The 15,642-nt window shown below is 42.3% G+C and overlaps 1 protein-coding gene across 1 annotated transcript in view; it reads left to right on the plus strand.

The window, feature by feature from the left end:
* Positions 1-15,642, plus strand: part of LOC139368212 (glycerol-3-phosphate acyltransferase, mitochondrial) — a 40,863-nt gene that overhangs the window by 10,193 nt on the left and 15,028 nt on the right. The window contains exons 2-11 of the mRNA XM_071106861.1: positions 1,264-1,392; positions 1,705-1,824; positions 2,327-2,400; positions 3,112-3,225; positions 3,674-3,823; positions 4,211-4,310; positions 7,714-7,850; positions 8,230-8,329; positions 12,531-12,743; positions 12,942-13,055. Of these exons, the coding sequence (XP_070962962.1) occupies positions 1,297-1,392; positions 1,705-1,824; positions 2,327-2,400; positions 3,112-3,225; positions 3,674-3,823; positions 4,211-4,310; positions 7,714-7,850; positions 8,230-8,329; positions 12,531-12,743; positions 12,942-13,055 (1,218 nt within the window). The 5' untranslated portion in view covers positions 1,264-1,296. The remainder of the gene's footprint in view (positions 1-1,263; positions 1,393-1,704; positions 1,825-2,326; positions 2,401-3,111; positions 3,226-3,673; positions 3,824-4,210; positions 4,311-7,713; positions 7,851-8,229; positions 8,330-12,530; positions 12,744-12,941; positions 13,056-15,642) is intronic.

Here is a 15,642-nt window from a genome sequence, read left to right on the forward strand (position 1 = left end):
CTTCTGCCTCAAATATCCCTCAGATGGTGTGTGAACACTCCAAATGCCCCGTTTTCCCTTCGACTCTGAAACAGCCAGCTCGGTTGTGCTTACTAAGGCTGGGACGATACCAGTATCACTTTCTTTCTTTTTTTTCCATGGCAAAAAAAAGAACAAAGCAAACCCAAACTATTTGGTCCCTTTAAAAATTCTGCTGTATGTTAAATATTGTATGCTATAGCATAGGAAAATTTGACTCGAAGGCAACGTGTGGTTATGTGAATGTATGACTCTATATAGAGGTTAACTTATTAGTTTATACATGGGTTTATCTGCGTGTATTTTTACGTGTGTGTGTGTGTGTGTGTGGATCTGTGTGTATTTGTGTCTGTCATTTGGGGTGGGTGGGTGTGGGTAGCCTATAACCTGACACCGAAGGGGGAAAAGGCTCTTGCCCACAGGTCAGCAAATTGGTTTCAGGTGGTAATACATACGTAGGTCATGAAGGACGTGAAGGAAAGAACTCGGGCTGGGAAAAAAATATCTCCACTCTTTTTGCCACGTGCCAGTGGTGATGCCCCATGATCTATTTTGAGTAGCTGGAGAGGTCACTCTCACCCCCAATTCTGTCATTCCCAGTCCCAACTCTAGGGCCCTTATAAAACCTGCGACGCAGACGTAATCGCAGAAATCGGACAATAAAACAGAATTCAACAATTATATATTTTTTAAACTTAGCAGGAAATCAATTACATGTATTCAACTTATTAGAACATTTATTTGCCCAAGTTTATCATAAGACATGAGCAGAATGCATCAGTAACTTGTATTTCCTGCAACTTTCTGAAGAGGCAATGACACAGGAACGCCCGTCTGTATGTGTGCGGTGTGCGATGATAATGGTAGATGGAAAGGCTGTCCCAAAAACCTCAATTTAATGTTAACTTATGCCTCCCCTGGCAGAATTATATCATGACAGTTTGTCTCAATCCAGTGGGGATTTGTTTCAAACTCTGCCATGATCATGTGTGGTCCAGAAAACTGTCTCCTGCTAGCTGTGCAATTGAATTAAAAAATAACTACACTCTGAAATGGACATTTTTTTAAAAATTTGACACAACCCCAATTCTATCATCTGTCACCCCAGTCCAAACCCCCTCAATTGTTTGGCCTGCTCTGTTAGGTATGTAAGCGCCATATGGCTTGGAGCTCGGTCATGACTATGGGGACCTCTTGATGGCATTTGTGTTGATCTGTGATTGTGAGTGTCTCTCGGTCCCGCAGATTCCTAGCTGGTGTGTGATATAAAGGGAGGAGATGGAAGTGGCCGTCACGATTGGGCCAGACAGCCTGCTCCAGGTCAATGGAGCCGACCAGGGAGGCAGCCGCTGGAAGCAGCCTAACGATGACTCAGTAAGATGGGATTGAACGATGAAGTAGTGATGTGGTTCCCCATGTGTGTTTTTTTTTAGTTGCTGGGATTTTTATTTTAGGTGGGTTGGTGCTAATTTAGGGAGGACTGTCTTGCTCAGTAATGGTAGAGGAAACACTAAGAAAGACTTGACCACCGATAGCGAGGAGAATTGCTGTTGGTTGAGAATTTGTGTGGGTGTGAAAGACCAACACGGCGCTAAAATCTATCTAAAATCTATCTATTTCCTATATTTCCTATTCTTTTGTTGTTTTGAACAATGGCGCAAACTGAACTGAAGTGTCTGTGTCCAGGACCGCAGTTCCAGTCCGTCTGTCCTGCGCTGTGTGACCAGCACGTGGAAGGAGGGCTTGCTGAACAGAAAGAGGCCATTCGTGGGCCGCTGCTGCCATTCTTGCACACCGCAAAGTCAGGTGAGTTGAGCCGTGGTCTAGTTTACTCTAGCCGCTGACTTACTCAAACCCCTGCCTGGTGATCCCGATATTGCTTGGTTGTGTTCATTAGGGCTTTGATTAATCAATAAAGTATTTTGTTAATGATATAGCAATGTTCTCTACCTATATAGTACTCTTAATACCCCCAATTCATGTTAAGTTCAAAAGAATACAAGATATAAATTGCTGACACCAGGTTTTCTTCTGTTTGGTGCCTACATATTCTTTACACCAAACAGAAGAAAAAGACTGAAACAGGAAGGGACTAATTAATTCCACCTGGAGGACGGAAAAAGTATTCCACTGAATAGATTCTATGGCTGATTCTCCCCGATCTGCCCCATCCTCCATTTTAGGTAGAGCCAAACCTCTGTTGGTGATATTCGATTTCGTAGAACCCCAGCACATTAACTTATGCATAAGTTTCTGTGTCCCAGCTTGCAATAGATTTACCTGACAGAGCTCCTCTGTTTTCTTCCAGGCGAGACTCTTCAACTCGAGCATTCCTTCTCTAGGACTGCGCAACGTGATTTACATCAATGAGACACACACCAGGTAAGCCCCACCACAGCACTTTAAGTCATTGGTCGGTCGTTTCTCTTTTTAATAGACCTTTTTCATGTGGCGGTGTATTCAAACGCTGTTCAACATGTTGTGCCGACATTCAACGTTTATTTCAAGCACGCAGGTTTGACACCTGGTACAGTGTAGTAGATATGCTGTACTTCAAACGACACGTACTCGCCACTTGTCTATGAAGCTCAGGGTGTCCCTGTGAAACAGTGGAAAACTTAAGGATGAATAATTGACTGTCAACGAACACCAGCCACTCCTATCCGGTGACTGACCTCAGTGGTCCCAAAGTTAGCGGTGGCTACCTTGTGCCTTACAAAACAACAGGACAAATGTGTATATGTTCATGTCAACAAAACACTAACTTGTATATTTGACAAAAGGAGTCTTATGACAGGTGGATTTTGGTGGTGGTAGGGTTGTGAAATTGCTTTTTTTAAATTTTAAATAATGACAAGTGTTTCACTGTAACCATATTACTGTACAAGATAATGTAAACATTTAAATTCCACCCAAGTTGATCCTGTGCTTTGGTGGACTACAGCTGTTACAATGTAATCATTTTGTTTAAATTTGTTTCTGTAAGGCTACGGTAACTATGTTAATAGTATATACTTGTGATTGGGTGCACTCTGATTGTTGTGGTTACTGTGTATGCAGAGTATGTGACAAGTGTTCCCTGTGGTCTTGCAGACATCGTGGCTGGCTGGCCCGCAGGCTCAGCTATGTGCTGTTTGTTCTGGAGAGGGACGTCCAGAAGGACATGTTCGCTCGCAACGTGGTGGACAATGTACTCAACAACAGCAGGTATCACAGAGAGACACAGGGGGAGGGAGGGATGGAGAGGGGAGGATGAAGGGAGAAGGGAACAAGCAGGGATTTGGAAGAAGAGACGATGGACCATGATTATTCAGTAAATGACTTCCTCATCTCCTTTTGAACTGACTTCATAGACTTGAAGACAAACCAGCCCTTGGTTTCATCTCTAATGTATTTATATCAGAGGTCGTGACAGAAAGGAGATCATGTATTGGTGCACAGCCAAAGAGACAAAGCAGACAACTCTCATGAGTTTAACAGTGCGTTTTATAACAGTAATTTCCCATGAACAGTACCCTTGAAACTGTCATATCCTGAGCATAGCTCCCTTAAAACTTTTGAATATAATGCCTTTCAAACCTCCATTAGCTTTTGATTTTCCAGTAGAAGAAGAATCAGAAGAATGCTTGTCTCTGACAGTACTTGTCTGTCCCAGGGTGGAGAGTGCAATTGTGGAGGTGGCCACTGAGTTGGATCCTGCGGCCACCGAGGCTGGGGTGGAACATAAAGCGGTCAGCAAGGTGAGGCGGAAAGCCAGAGGGTTCCTGCAAGAGATGGTGGCCAACATCTCACCAGCCTTCATCAGGTACAGCACCTTTCAGCGAGTCCTCTACTCTCAAAGCACTTAATGTAATGTTCTTTGGCGCTGGCAGGGTTCCCACCGGCCTTTTGAAATAATTGAAAATGGGCGATGTCGTGGTTTAGGAATCACAATGTCCTTGATAAGTCTGAAAATGTGTGGTTATTTTCAAACAAATGTATGGTTTTGTCTATGGATATTGCTGCCAATCAGATAACACAGGTTTGTATCAATCCTCAAATGCTAGTTCTAATCAATGTAAGCAGTGCTCAAATGAAGAATGCCGTTTTGTCCCCGTTACAACAAAAGTTGCTAAAATAAATAAATAAAACACCACTTTGGCAGGTGACAATGCCACTGAAGGAGCCATACTTGTACATTTTTATCTTTCAGGCTGACGGGATGGGCTCTTCTCAAGCTCTTCAATGGCTTCTTCTGGAGCATCCAGATCCACAAAGGCCAGCTGGAGATGGTGAAGAAAGCTGCTACGGAGGTTAGAATCACCGCTAACACTTTATACTGCTGGCATGATACTGTTGCGCCAGCGTGAAGAATGTCTTCCATGTTTTAGAATATGTAACTAACTTTTTGCTAGATCAACATTTTATGCATGATCTGTAACATTTGTCATTTAAAGGTACACTATGGAATTTTGAGTTGTTTACCTTAAATGTTGGTGTGTGTTGACTGTATGGTTCATGGAATTATATAAATGTATTGCTTCACTAAACCATTCAAACCTTAGTCCTGGTCGATCATGGGACCCTTTCTGTCTACCCCGGGGACAGAGCTTCCTCAATGTTACCTTGACTGTGTTTTTTGGGGGTTTTTTTTGTGTGTGGATAAAGCTACTTCAGTCTTATGTCAAGTCAGCTAAACCTAAGGTGATGTTTAGATGACCATAACCACCTTGAACCATCATTGATTGCCCCTATCACTTCCATTGATTGTTAGCTATTGATGGCTAAAGTTAGCTGAGGTTTGTTGTGGCTGTTTAAAGAACCAAACCATGGATTATAATTTCTCCTGGCCAGTACTGTTGACTACTTCCAGGGTTAGGAAACGTCTAACTTCCTGAACTTATCCTTTTTTTTATAGGGCGTTCACTCACTGCTCTAACATGTAGTAAAATCTGGGTAAATTCAAGAGGGTGCTACTAAATTAATGTCTAAACCTAGTTTTCTTTAGCCTTTGTCAATATGAATCACATACAAATAAGCAATAGATTGTTCTCTACAATAGTACAACCTTTAATGTGCTTGTACTTAAGTGTTTAAATAATAATTTCAGTTTGTTGTGACCGTTTAGATCGCCCTACTCTTGGTTGTATTTCTTCCATATTTCAGCATTGGCAGGTGGTAACATTCGGCGTTTCCACGCTTTGGGTCAATCAACGTCATCTTGACACCCTCGTCATTTTAATCTCCAGATCCGCGGCGTTCTATTCCTCTAACCCAGTTCAATCAATGTTGAGGGGCTGTTTCTATGTCAATTTTAAATTGGGAGGCTCACAAAATTCACAATGCAAACAGAACCAGATTATTATTATTTTTTTATCAGAGAGGGTAGATATGGAAATTCAGTCTGTTCGCTTTATACTAAACCAAAATATAAACCCAACAATTTAAAAGATTTTGCTGAGTTCATAAGGAAATCCGCCAATTTAAATAAATTCATGAAGGCCCAAATACATGGATTTCACATGACTGGGCACAGGCCCACCCACTTGGGAGCCAGGCCCAGCCAATCATAATGAGTTTTTCCCCACAAAAGAGCTTTTATTACAGACAGTAATACTACTCAGCCCCCCCCTCCCCACAGATGATCCCACAGGTGAAGAAACCGCATGTGGAGGTCCTGCGCTGGCGTGGTCACGCGTTGTGAGGCTGGTTGGACGTACTACCAAATTCTCTAAAATGACGACGGCGGCAATGTTTGATTATAACTGCACATTTTAGTGGCCTTTTATTGTCCCCAGCACAAGGCGCACCTGTGTAATGAGCATGCTGTTTTTTTCAACATCTTGATATGCCACACCTGTCAGGTGGATGGATTATCTCGACAAATGCTAAAATCCTCACAAATAGGGATCTAAACACATTTTTGCACAAAATTTGAGAAATAAGCTAACTTTGAGGATGGAAAATGTAGGATATTTTATCTCAGGTCATGAACCATGGGGCCAACACTTTACATGTTGAGTTTATATTTGTGTGTACGTACACTGCATAAGGAAAGTATTCAAACCGCTTTACTTTTTCCACATTTTGTTACATCACAGCCATTCTAAAATTGATTAAATAGTTTTTTCCCCCTTGTGAATCTACTTGCAATACCCCATAATGACAAAGCAAAAACTGGTTTTTAGAAATGTTTGCAAATTTAGGAAATTACAAAAACAGTTATCACGTTTTCAGACCCTTTACTCAGTACTTTGTTGAAGCTTCTTTGGCAGCGATTACAGCCTTCAGTCTTCTTGGGTATGATGCTAAAAACTTGGCACACCTGTATTTGGGGAGTTTCTCCCTTCTCTGCAGATCCTCTCAAGCGCTCAGTTTGGCTGGAGAGCATCGCTGCACAGCTATTTTCAGGTCTCTCCAGAGATGTTAGATCTGGCTCAAGTCTGGGCTCTGGCTGGACCACGAGGACATTGAGACTTGTCCCGAAGCTACTCCTGCGCTGTCTTGGCTGTGTGCTTAGGGTTGTGGTCCTGTTGGAAGGTGAACCTTTGCCCAAGTCTGAGGTTCCGACCGCTCTGTAGCAGATATTCATCAAGGATCGTTCTGTACTTTGCTCCATCCATCTTTACCTCGATCCTGACTAGTCTCCCAGTCCCTGTCGCTGAAAAACATCCCCACAGCAAGATGCTGTCACCACCATGCTTCACAGTAGGGATAGTGCCAGGTTTCCTCAAGGCGTGACTCTTTGTTTCATCAGACCAGCGAATTTGGTTTCTCATGGTCTGAGAGTCTACAGGTGCCTGTTGGCATACTCCAGTGACAGGCACGACAGCCCGCTTGAGGGGTGGCTTCTATCTGGCCACTGTACCATCAAGGCCTGATTGGTGGAGTGCTGCAGAGATGGTTGTCCTTCTGGAAGTTTCTCCTGTCTCCACAGAGGAACTCTGGAGCTCTGTCAGTGACCCATAGGTTCTTGGTCACCACCCTGACCAAAGCCCTTCTCCCCCGATGGCTCAGTTTGGCTGGGCGGTCAGCTCTAGGAACTCTTGGTGGTTCCAAACTTCTTCCATTTAAGAATGATGGAGTCACTGTGTTCTTGGGGAACTTCAATGCTGCAGAAATGTTTTGGTACCCTTCCCCAGATCTGTACCTTGACACAATCCTGTCTATGAGCTCTATGGACAATTCCTTCGACATGGCTTGGTATTTGCTCTGACATGCACTGTCAACTGTGGGATAGACAGGTGTGTGCCCCTTTCCAAATCATGTCCAATCAATTGAATTGACCACCGGTGGACTCCAATCAGGTAGAAACATCTCAAGGATGATCAATGGAAACAGGATGTACCTGAGCTCAATTTCTAGTCTCATAGTAAAGGGTCTGAATACCTTTTGTAAATAAGATATTTCCGTTTTTTGTTTTTAATAAATTAGCCAACATTTCTATAAACTTGTTTTTTGTTTTGTCATTATAGGGTATTGTATGTAGATTGAGAAATATATTTAATCAATTTTAGAATAAGGCTGTAACATAACAAAATGTGGGGAAAAGGGAAGGATTCTGAGTACACTGTATATATGGTCGAGACCCAGGGTCTGGACTATTGTTTTTCGGATGCAGTTCTCTATTGAATAAAATAATCAATTTTATGGGTGAACACCATGCCCTTTCAACCATGGCCTAAATTGTTTTTTTTTGTTGTCTGTGTTTTGCAGTACAACGCTCCCCTTGTCTTCCTGCCCGTGCACAAGTCTCACATCGACTACCTGCTCATCACCTTTATCCTCTTCTGCCACAACATCAAGGCCCCCCACATCGCCGCCGGCAACAACCTCAACATCCCCATATTCAGGTGAGCCTTCAACTGGAAGAAGACCCATCTAGATGCTGATCTAGATCAGTTTCGCTGATCTTGGTCTGCCCGTCCCCTTCGACTAATGATTTTGGAAAGGTAAGTTGGTCCTAAATCTGTGCCTAACTGCCTAGCACTACCTGGTCGAAGCTGATCTCAGGTCTGATAATGGATGAGGTTAGAATCAAGGTAGGAGAAACTGAACCTAGATCTGCACTTGGAAGAAAATGCATTTCAAATCACCTGTGCAATGTGGAAGTTATTGAGCTAGCCTAGCCATTAGTTGTTTGAAATATACCATCCAGATGCAGGATTTGTTTAGTTTTCTTATTAGACTGTATTATTTCAGTGAACGACTGGGCTTGCTTATTTTTTTCAGCACATTGATACGTAAACTGGGAGGATTCTTCATTCGGCGAAAACTCGACGAGACGCCAGACGGAAAGAAGGATGTCTTGTACAGATCTCTATTATATGTAGTAAGTCTACAGAGGATAATGGTATCCCCTTTACGGTACTTATTAGCCTGACAGAGCACTATGTGTATCTGTCCATGAGAGAAAAGGAATGTGTGCGTGTGTCCATCTGCCTTAGTGTAAAGTGCCTCTGGGGCTCTGCTAATGGCTTTAGTCTATTATACTATGTTTGGTGAAATGTGGATATGCAGTATAGCTTCCGTCCCTCTCCTCACCCCAACCTGGGCTCGAACTAGGGACCCTCTGCACACATCAACCACAGTCACTCACAAAGCATCGTTACCCATTGCTCCACAAAAGCCGCATCCCTTGCAGAGCAAGGGGAACAACTACTTCTAGGTCTCAGAGCGAGTGACGTCACCGACTGAAACACTATTAGCGCACACCACCGCTAACTAGCTAGCCATTTCACATCGGCCACACTGGCTAAACTGGCACTAGCTGTGTCTCCCTTGTGACATTGAGGGATTTATTTTAACAAACCTAACACAATCGTACCGCAGCCGTACAGCGCTGTCAAGTGGGTGTGTCGGAAATATTTCTGCTATTATCACAGCGGGAATCATGGGCGCAATAGCTGGCAGTGACGCGAAAGGTCTGGGTTTTGATGAATTAATAAATAAATTGTAGGTGTGAAGGGCTTGACCACTCACTGGCCAGTGAGTTGTGTAGGTTATTGGGGGTCTTTGTTATCATCAACTCTAATTTGGCTGGAGAGCAAGGAATGTTCTCGACCTAGGACATTGTGGGTTGATACTGTTTATTAAATGGCATACAGTGAAATGCATCCAGATTTGCTTAATATGGTTGGCGTGTTTGCATTCCACAATGTTCTAGTTGGCTTCAACATGTAGTAGGGCTGGGCCATATGGCCTAAAAATCATCTCCATTTACGGTATGTGTCGTTTAAAAAAAATAAGCATTGTTGCACAATTTAAAGATCAATGTGAACAGTTCCTATGTTTTTATATGTAGGTATCAGTATTTTGTCTCCCCCATACCCCAACTTCTTATTTTGCCAAATTTTTAAGCAGTTTTGTTTACACACCACCTTGACAGTATATATTTTTTCTTCTAGCTAGGCACTTGGCATGAGGTTTTTCAGTTTTAGAGAGAAAGGCAAAGAAATTACTGTATGACTGCATTTCAAACCGCCAGGAATAATAAAATAAATTGTAAAAGTATACCTAGGCTAATGATAAGCCTTCCACAACCATAAGACCCACTAATAATTTTATTTTATGAAAGTAGTTTAACCTGATTTTGGCTTTCAAGTCTAAAATGCTATTTTTGTTACAAATTTAACCAGAACCATGCACAATGCACCTCCACTAATAATGACTAACTTCTTGTAGCAGGTATTATAGAAAATGAACACGGGTCTCCCAACCACAAGCCCCACGTGCTAGTGAGTAGCCAGCTAATCTTTATATTTGAAGTCCCACCAACTTGGATTTATTTGCTTTGCTAACAAGATAGAACAGTTGAACTGTTAGGAATATACCCTCCTGTCTGTCTCCAACTGTTGGACAACCCAGCCTGTTATACTTATTTAAATATTGTAATCAAGTGGCCTACCTGGATAAAGAGATTGATAATGATTTACCAAATCCTTTTTTTATGCTTATTTCACATTTTTTTGTAAACCAGACGAGGCAGCTAGCACAAGTCTGTGGCTAAAATCTTGATTTTTGCGATACGGGCATTTGGAACATCGAGCTAAAATATACATTCAAATGTATCAAATTAATTCAATACATCGCCCAGCCCTAACATGTAAGCCTAAATAGCTTTACGTATCACATTGACACTTCTCCAGATCTTTTATTTATTTTTAATATTAGGCTCCTATAAATAGTATGTGCGAGTCACAAGATAAATTTGCCGTTGATATGGCTGTATAAGACTAAATAATTGTAAATATCTTTGGTAATTGGAAGAGACATGCTCTTTAAAAATGGGGATGGATACTTGAACACGTGAAGCGAAGTATGGAGGGACTGCACCAGCTAAGTTCGGACACATAATCATTCCCGGGTTTTCTTTATTTTTACTATTTTCTACATTGTAGAATAATAGTGAAAACATCAAAACTATGAAATAACACACATGGAATCATGTAGTAACCAAAAGTGTTAAATATATATTTGAGAATCTTCGAAGTAGCCACCCTTTGCCTTGATGACAGCTTTGCACACTCTTGGCATTCTCTCAACCAGCTTCATGAGGTAGTCACCTGGAATGCATTTCAATTAACAGGTGTGCCTTAAGTTAATTTGTATAATTTCTTTCCTTAATGCGTTAGAGCCAATCAGTTGTGTTGTGACAAGGTAGGGGGGTATACAGAAGATAGCCCTATTTGATAAAAGACCAAGACCATATTATGGCAAGAACAGCTCAACTAAGCAAAGAGAAATGACAGTCCATTACTTTAAGACATGAAGGCCAGTCAATGTGGAAAATGTCAAGAACTTTTAAAGTTTCTACAAGTGCAGTTGCAAAAACCATCAAGGGCTATAATGAAACTAACTCTCATGAGGACCGCCACAGGAAAGGAAGACCCAGAGTTACCTCTGCTGCAGAGGTTCATTAGAGTTGCCAGCCTCAGAAATTGCAGCTCAAATAAATGTTTCACGGAGTTCAAGTAAGACTCATCTCAACATCAACTGTTCAGAGGAGACTGCGTGAATCAGGCCTTCATAGTCGAATTGCTGAAAAGAAACCACTAACACAGGATACCAATAAGAAGGAGACTTGCTTGGGCCAAACAAACACGAGCAATGGACATTAGACCGGTGGAAATCTGTCCTTTGTTCTGATGAATCCAAATTTGAGATTTTTGGTTCCAAACGCTGTGTCTTTGTGAGACACAGATTAGGTGAATGGATGATCTCTGCATGTGTGCTTCTCACCATGAAGCATGGAGGAGGTGGTGTGATGGTGTGGGGCTGCTTTGCTGGTGACTGTGATTTATTTAGAATTTAAGGCCCACTTAACCAGCATGGCTACCACAGCATTCTGCAGCAATACTCCATCCCATCTGGTTTGCGCTTAGTGGGGATACAATTTGTTTTTTCAACAGGACAATGACCAAACACACCTCCAGGCTGTGTAAGGGCTATTTGACCAAGAAGGAGAGCGATGAAGTGCTGCATAAGATGACCTGGCCTCCACAATCACCTGACCTCAACCCAATTGAGATGGTTTGGGATGAGTTGGACTGCAGAGCGAAGGAAAAGCAGCCAACAAGTGCTCAGCATGTGTGGGAACTCCTTCAAGACTATTGAAAAAGCATTCCTCATGAAGCTGGTTGAGTGTCCAAAGCTGTCAAGGCAAAGGGTGGCTACTTTGAAGAATCTCAAATATAAAATGAATTTGTATTTGTTTAAACTTTGGGGGGGGGGGGGGGTTACTATATGATTCCAAATGTGTTATTTCATAGTTTTGTCTTCACTATTGTTCTACAATATATTTAAAAAATAAAAACCCTTGAATGGCCAGGCGTGTCCAAACTTATGACTGGTACTGTGTGTGAGTTATGCAAAAGCATGAGGGCAAAAGCCTCCATAGGCTACTTGGCTAATGCATGGGCATACTTTTTAAAAGACACACCAACACATTGCTGTTGAATCAGACTTTGTTTATCTAATGACCCGGGAGGAAGCAATTGTGCAGGGAAAATAACTGACTAAATACAAGGGCCATTGGCATCATTGCATCTCTTGTTTCGTGATGGGGTCTATTTCCCAGCTCTGTCAAATGTCAAGGGACTATTTAAAGCCAAAGCATCGCTCCCCTAAAGCCTTTACACTGTCCCGAAGCTGTAGACCAGTTGGAACACACTGCATTTATTACAGAATGGGGACAAAAGCTCACGCACACCATAACTGTGGTCGGTTAACCGCAGTAGGGGGCTGTTGCATCTCTTGCCTCTGTGTGTTATAGGGACCACCTGCTGGGTGCCGACGAGTGGTGGCTACTTGCACCAATTCAACACACAGAATCGTCAGAATTAACAAATGTCAGCTGGTATTCTGGTCAGATGCACTAGGTTGCACTTGGCTGTCCATTGTTCTGGTGTGTGTTGTGCACCCGGGAGTAGAAATTGGCAATTTAGTTCTAGATGAGTAGATGAAACCCATGTAAGCATGTCTCAAAAACAGCTAATTTATCATATTACTAATCTATCCCCCCCTCCCCCTAGTACACAGAGGAGTTGCTGAGGCAGCAGCAGTTTCTGGAGGTCTTCCTGGAAGGCACGCGCTCTCGCAGCGGCAAGCCCTCCCCGGCACGCGCCGGCATGCTCTCCATCGTTGTGGACGCGCTGTGCAACGGCGTCATCCCCGAAGTGATGGTGGTGCCCGTGGGTATCTCCTATGACCGCATCCTCGAGGGCAACTACAACAGTGAGCAGCTGGTACGGACGTGTGTTTGCGGGCGGAGCAGGCAAAGGAGTTTGTGTGTGTGAGATGGGTTCTTTGTGTTGGATTTGTGTTGGCGTATGTTTTGTAGTTGGGGGAATCTCTCTGAATACCACCCTAAATGTGTATGTATTTGCTATAAGTATATAACCATAGAGCTATGTGTGAATTATATTTCTGTCTACAACCCTCAGGGGAAGCCGAAGAAGAATGAGAGTCTGTGGGGTGTCGCGTGCGGAGTGTTACGGATGCTGCGGAAGAATTACGGCTGTGTGAGAGTGGACTTCACCCAGCCATTCTCTCTGAAAGTGAGGATTGAGAGCGAGATCTTAACACAAGCCCCCTCCGTGAAGCTCCTATGTTAACTGGACCTTTGAAAATGTCAACTAGCCTACTCCCTCTTTTAACCTACCAAAAGTCAACTAACTCCCATTGTAAAGTATACCAGAGTCGTGTTAAGGGCACGATATAGAAAACGATAATTAGCGTTTGTTATTGGATAAGTCCAGGTAGTCCCTACCTGTTTCAGTCCGTCGTCTTTCGTGGGGTGCCTAATGGACACGTCCCAGTCTTATCCGCTCACAGAGGAGATGAAATTCGTTTTAAATACTTCCTAAAGAAAGTTATTGTGTAAGTGGGGCAGATTTGTGGAAAGGTTGTTGAAACACTGTGGGTGAAATTTGTCACACGAGTACTAGACCCGGTTTCCTAAAGCATCTTAAGGCTAAATTCATTGTTAGAACCGTCATAGGAGCATTTTATAAATCTCCAAGCTGTTGCTCAAAACCATTGCTACTTAAGTTGCGCTGGAAAACACTTTAATCACCTACTTCCTCAGACCACTCGTAGAACGTCTAAGTACAGCATTAGATGCTTCCCGCCCCCCCTTTCCATGGCACTTTACACAGAAGATCTCCACTAAACATGGAATCAAGATGTTTATCTGTCTCTGAACGCTGATAACTTCAGAATGAAATTGACTACAAATAAAGTAACCAATGCTTTTGCAATTGTTTCAAACGAGGGAAGGGTTGAAAGATGCTTCAAGTGCAAACCGAGATGACTGCATTTAATAGATATATACAAGTATTGGCTATTTAGACTTATATATTTAAATCATAATGAAATAATACAGTTCATGTTCTACACGGTGTACAAAACATTAGGAACAACTGCTATTTCCATGAGACTGACCAGGTGAAAGCTGTGATCCCTTATTGATATCACTTGTTAAGACAGACATCGATGGACTGAGACATGGATTGTTTGTGTCATTCAGAGGGTGAATGGGCAAAACAAAAGATTAAAGTGCCTTTGAACTGGGTAATGTAGTAGGTGCCAGGCGCACAGGTTTGAATGTGTCAAGAACCGCAATGCTGGCGGGATTTTCACGCTCAACATTTTCCTGTGTATCAAGAATCGGCCACCACCCATTCTTGACACAGAATGGTACTGTAACAGTGTATTTTGCTTATTGTAGGCTACGGTGTCATTTTTCCTTCGATACATTTGTGTGCAATGATGTGCCACATCTGTGATTTTAGTGCATTATTATAGCCAAGGGTTAGTGTTAGAATGACCTGCCTTAATATTCGCAGCCATATACAGTGGCTTCAGAATGTATTCATACCGCTTCATTTATTCCACATTTTGTTAGTCTGATTTTCCCTCACCCATCTACATAATCCCCATAATGACAGTGCAATTTTTGGTTGGCCTAGAAGGGGACAAGTACATTTGTGTCTAGTTCTTAACTGTTGAAGTTGAGATGGGTGTTTTGCGGGTACTATTTAATGAAGTTGCCAGTTGAGAACTTATGAGGTGTCTGGTTCTCAAACTTGTCCTCTTGCTCAGGTGTGCACCGGGGGCTCCCACTCTTTCTATTTTGGTTAGGGCCCGTTTGTGCTGTTCTCTGAAGGGAGTAGGACACAGTTTTGTCCCAGATCTTCAGTTTGTTGGCAATTTCTCACATGGAATAGCCTTAATTTATTAACAAGAATAGACTGACGAGTTTCAGAAGAAAGTTCTTTGTTTCGGGCCATTTTGAGCCTGTAGTTGAACCCACAAATGCTGATGCTCCAGATACTCAACTAGTCTAAACAAAGCCTGTTTTATTGCTTCTTTTAATCAGGACAACAGTTTTCAGCTGTGCTAACATAATTGCAAAAGGGTTTTCTAATGATCAATTAGCCTTTTAAAATGATAAACTTGGATTAGCTAACACAACGTGTTATTGGAACACAGGAGTGATGGTTGCTGATAATGGGCCTCTGTACGCCTATGTAGATATTTCATTAAAAAATCTGCCGTTTCCAGCTACAATAGTCATTTACAACATTAACAATGTCTACACTCTTTGTTCAATTTGAGGTTATTTTAATGGACAAAAGCAACAGACAAATCTTTCAAAAACCAGGACATTTCTAAGTGACCCCGAACTTTTGAATGGTATTGTATGTAAATGAAAAACAGAAATGTCTAATTTTCAATAAATGTGCAAACAATTGTTAAAAACATGTTTTCACTGTCATTATGGGGTATTGTGTGTGTAGATGGCTGAACGAGGAAAAGTATCTCCTTTTGTATTCGTGCTGGAACAAAACAAGATGGATTAAGTCGAGGGGTATGAATAGGTTCGTTCTGAAGGCACTGTAGGTGATTTCTCTCCCCGTCAGTATTGTGAAGTAACGAAGCAGTTAGGGAACGTTCTCTCCGTGGGCTTTTGGGAAATGCACGTTACGTCTTCAACCGTTGTAGGATTCACGCATCAACCAAACACTCGTTAGTCTAAGTTCCATCGCTATCTGGAAACCCAGCCCCCCCCATCTGTGCAAAGAAATACTGTACAACTCAATCTACAGCACGATTTCATAGGGAATTTTATCATCGGAAACG

Source organism: Oncorhynchus clarkii, chromosome 16, assembly GCF_045791955.1.
Source record: "Oncorhynchus clarkii lewisi isolate Uvic-CL-2024 chromosome 16, UVic_Ocla_1.0, whole genome shotgun sequence".
Classification (NCBI taxonomy): Eukaryota; Metazoa; Chordata; class Actinopteri; order Salmoniformes; family Salmonidae; genus Oncorhynchus; species Oncorhynchus clarkii.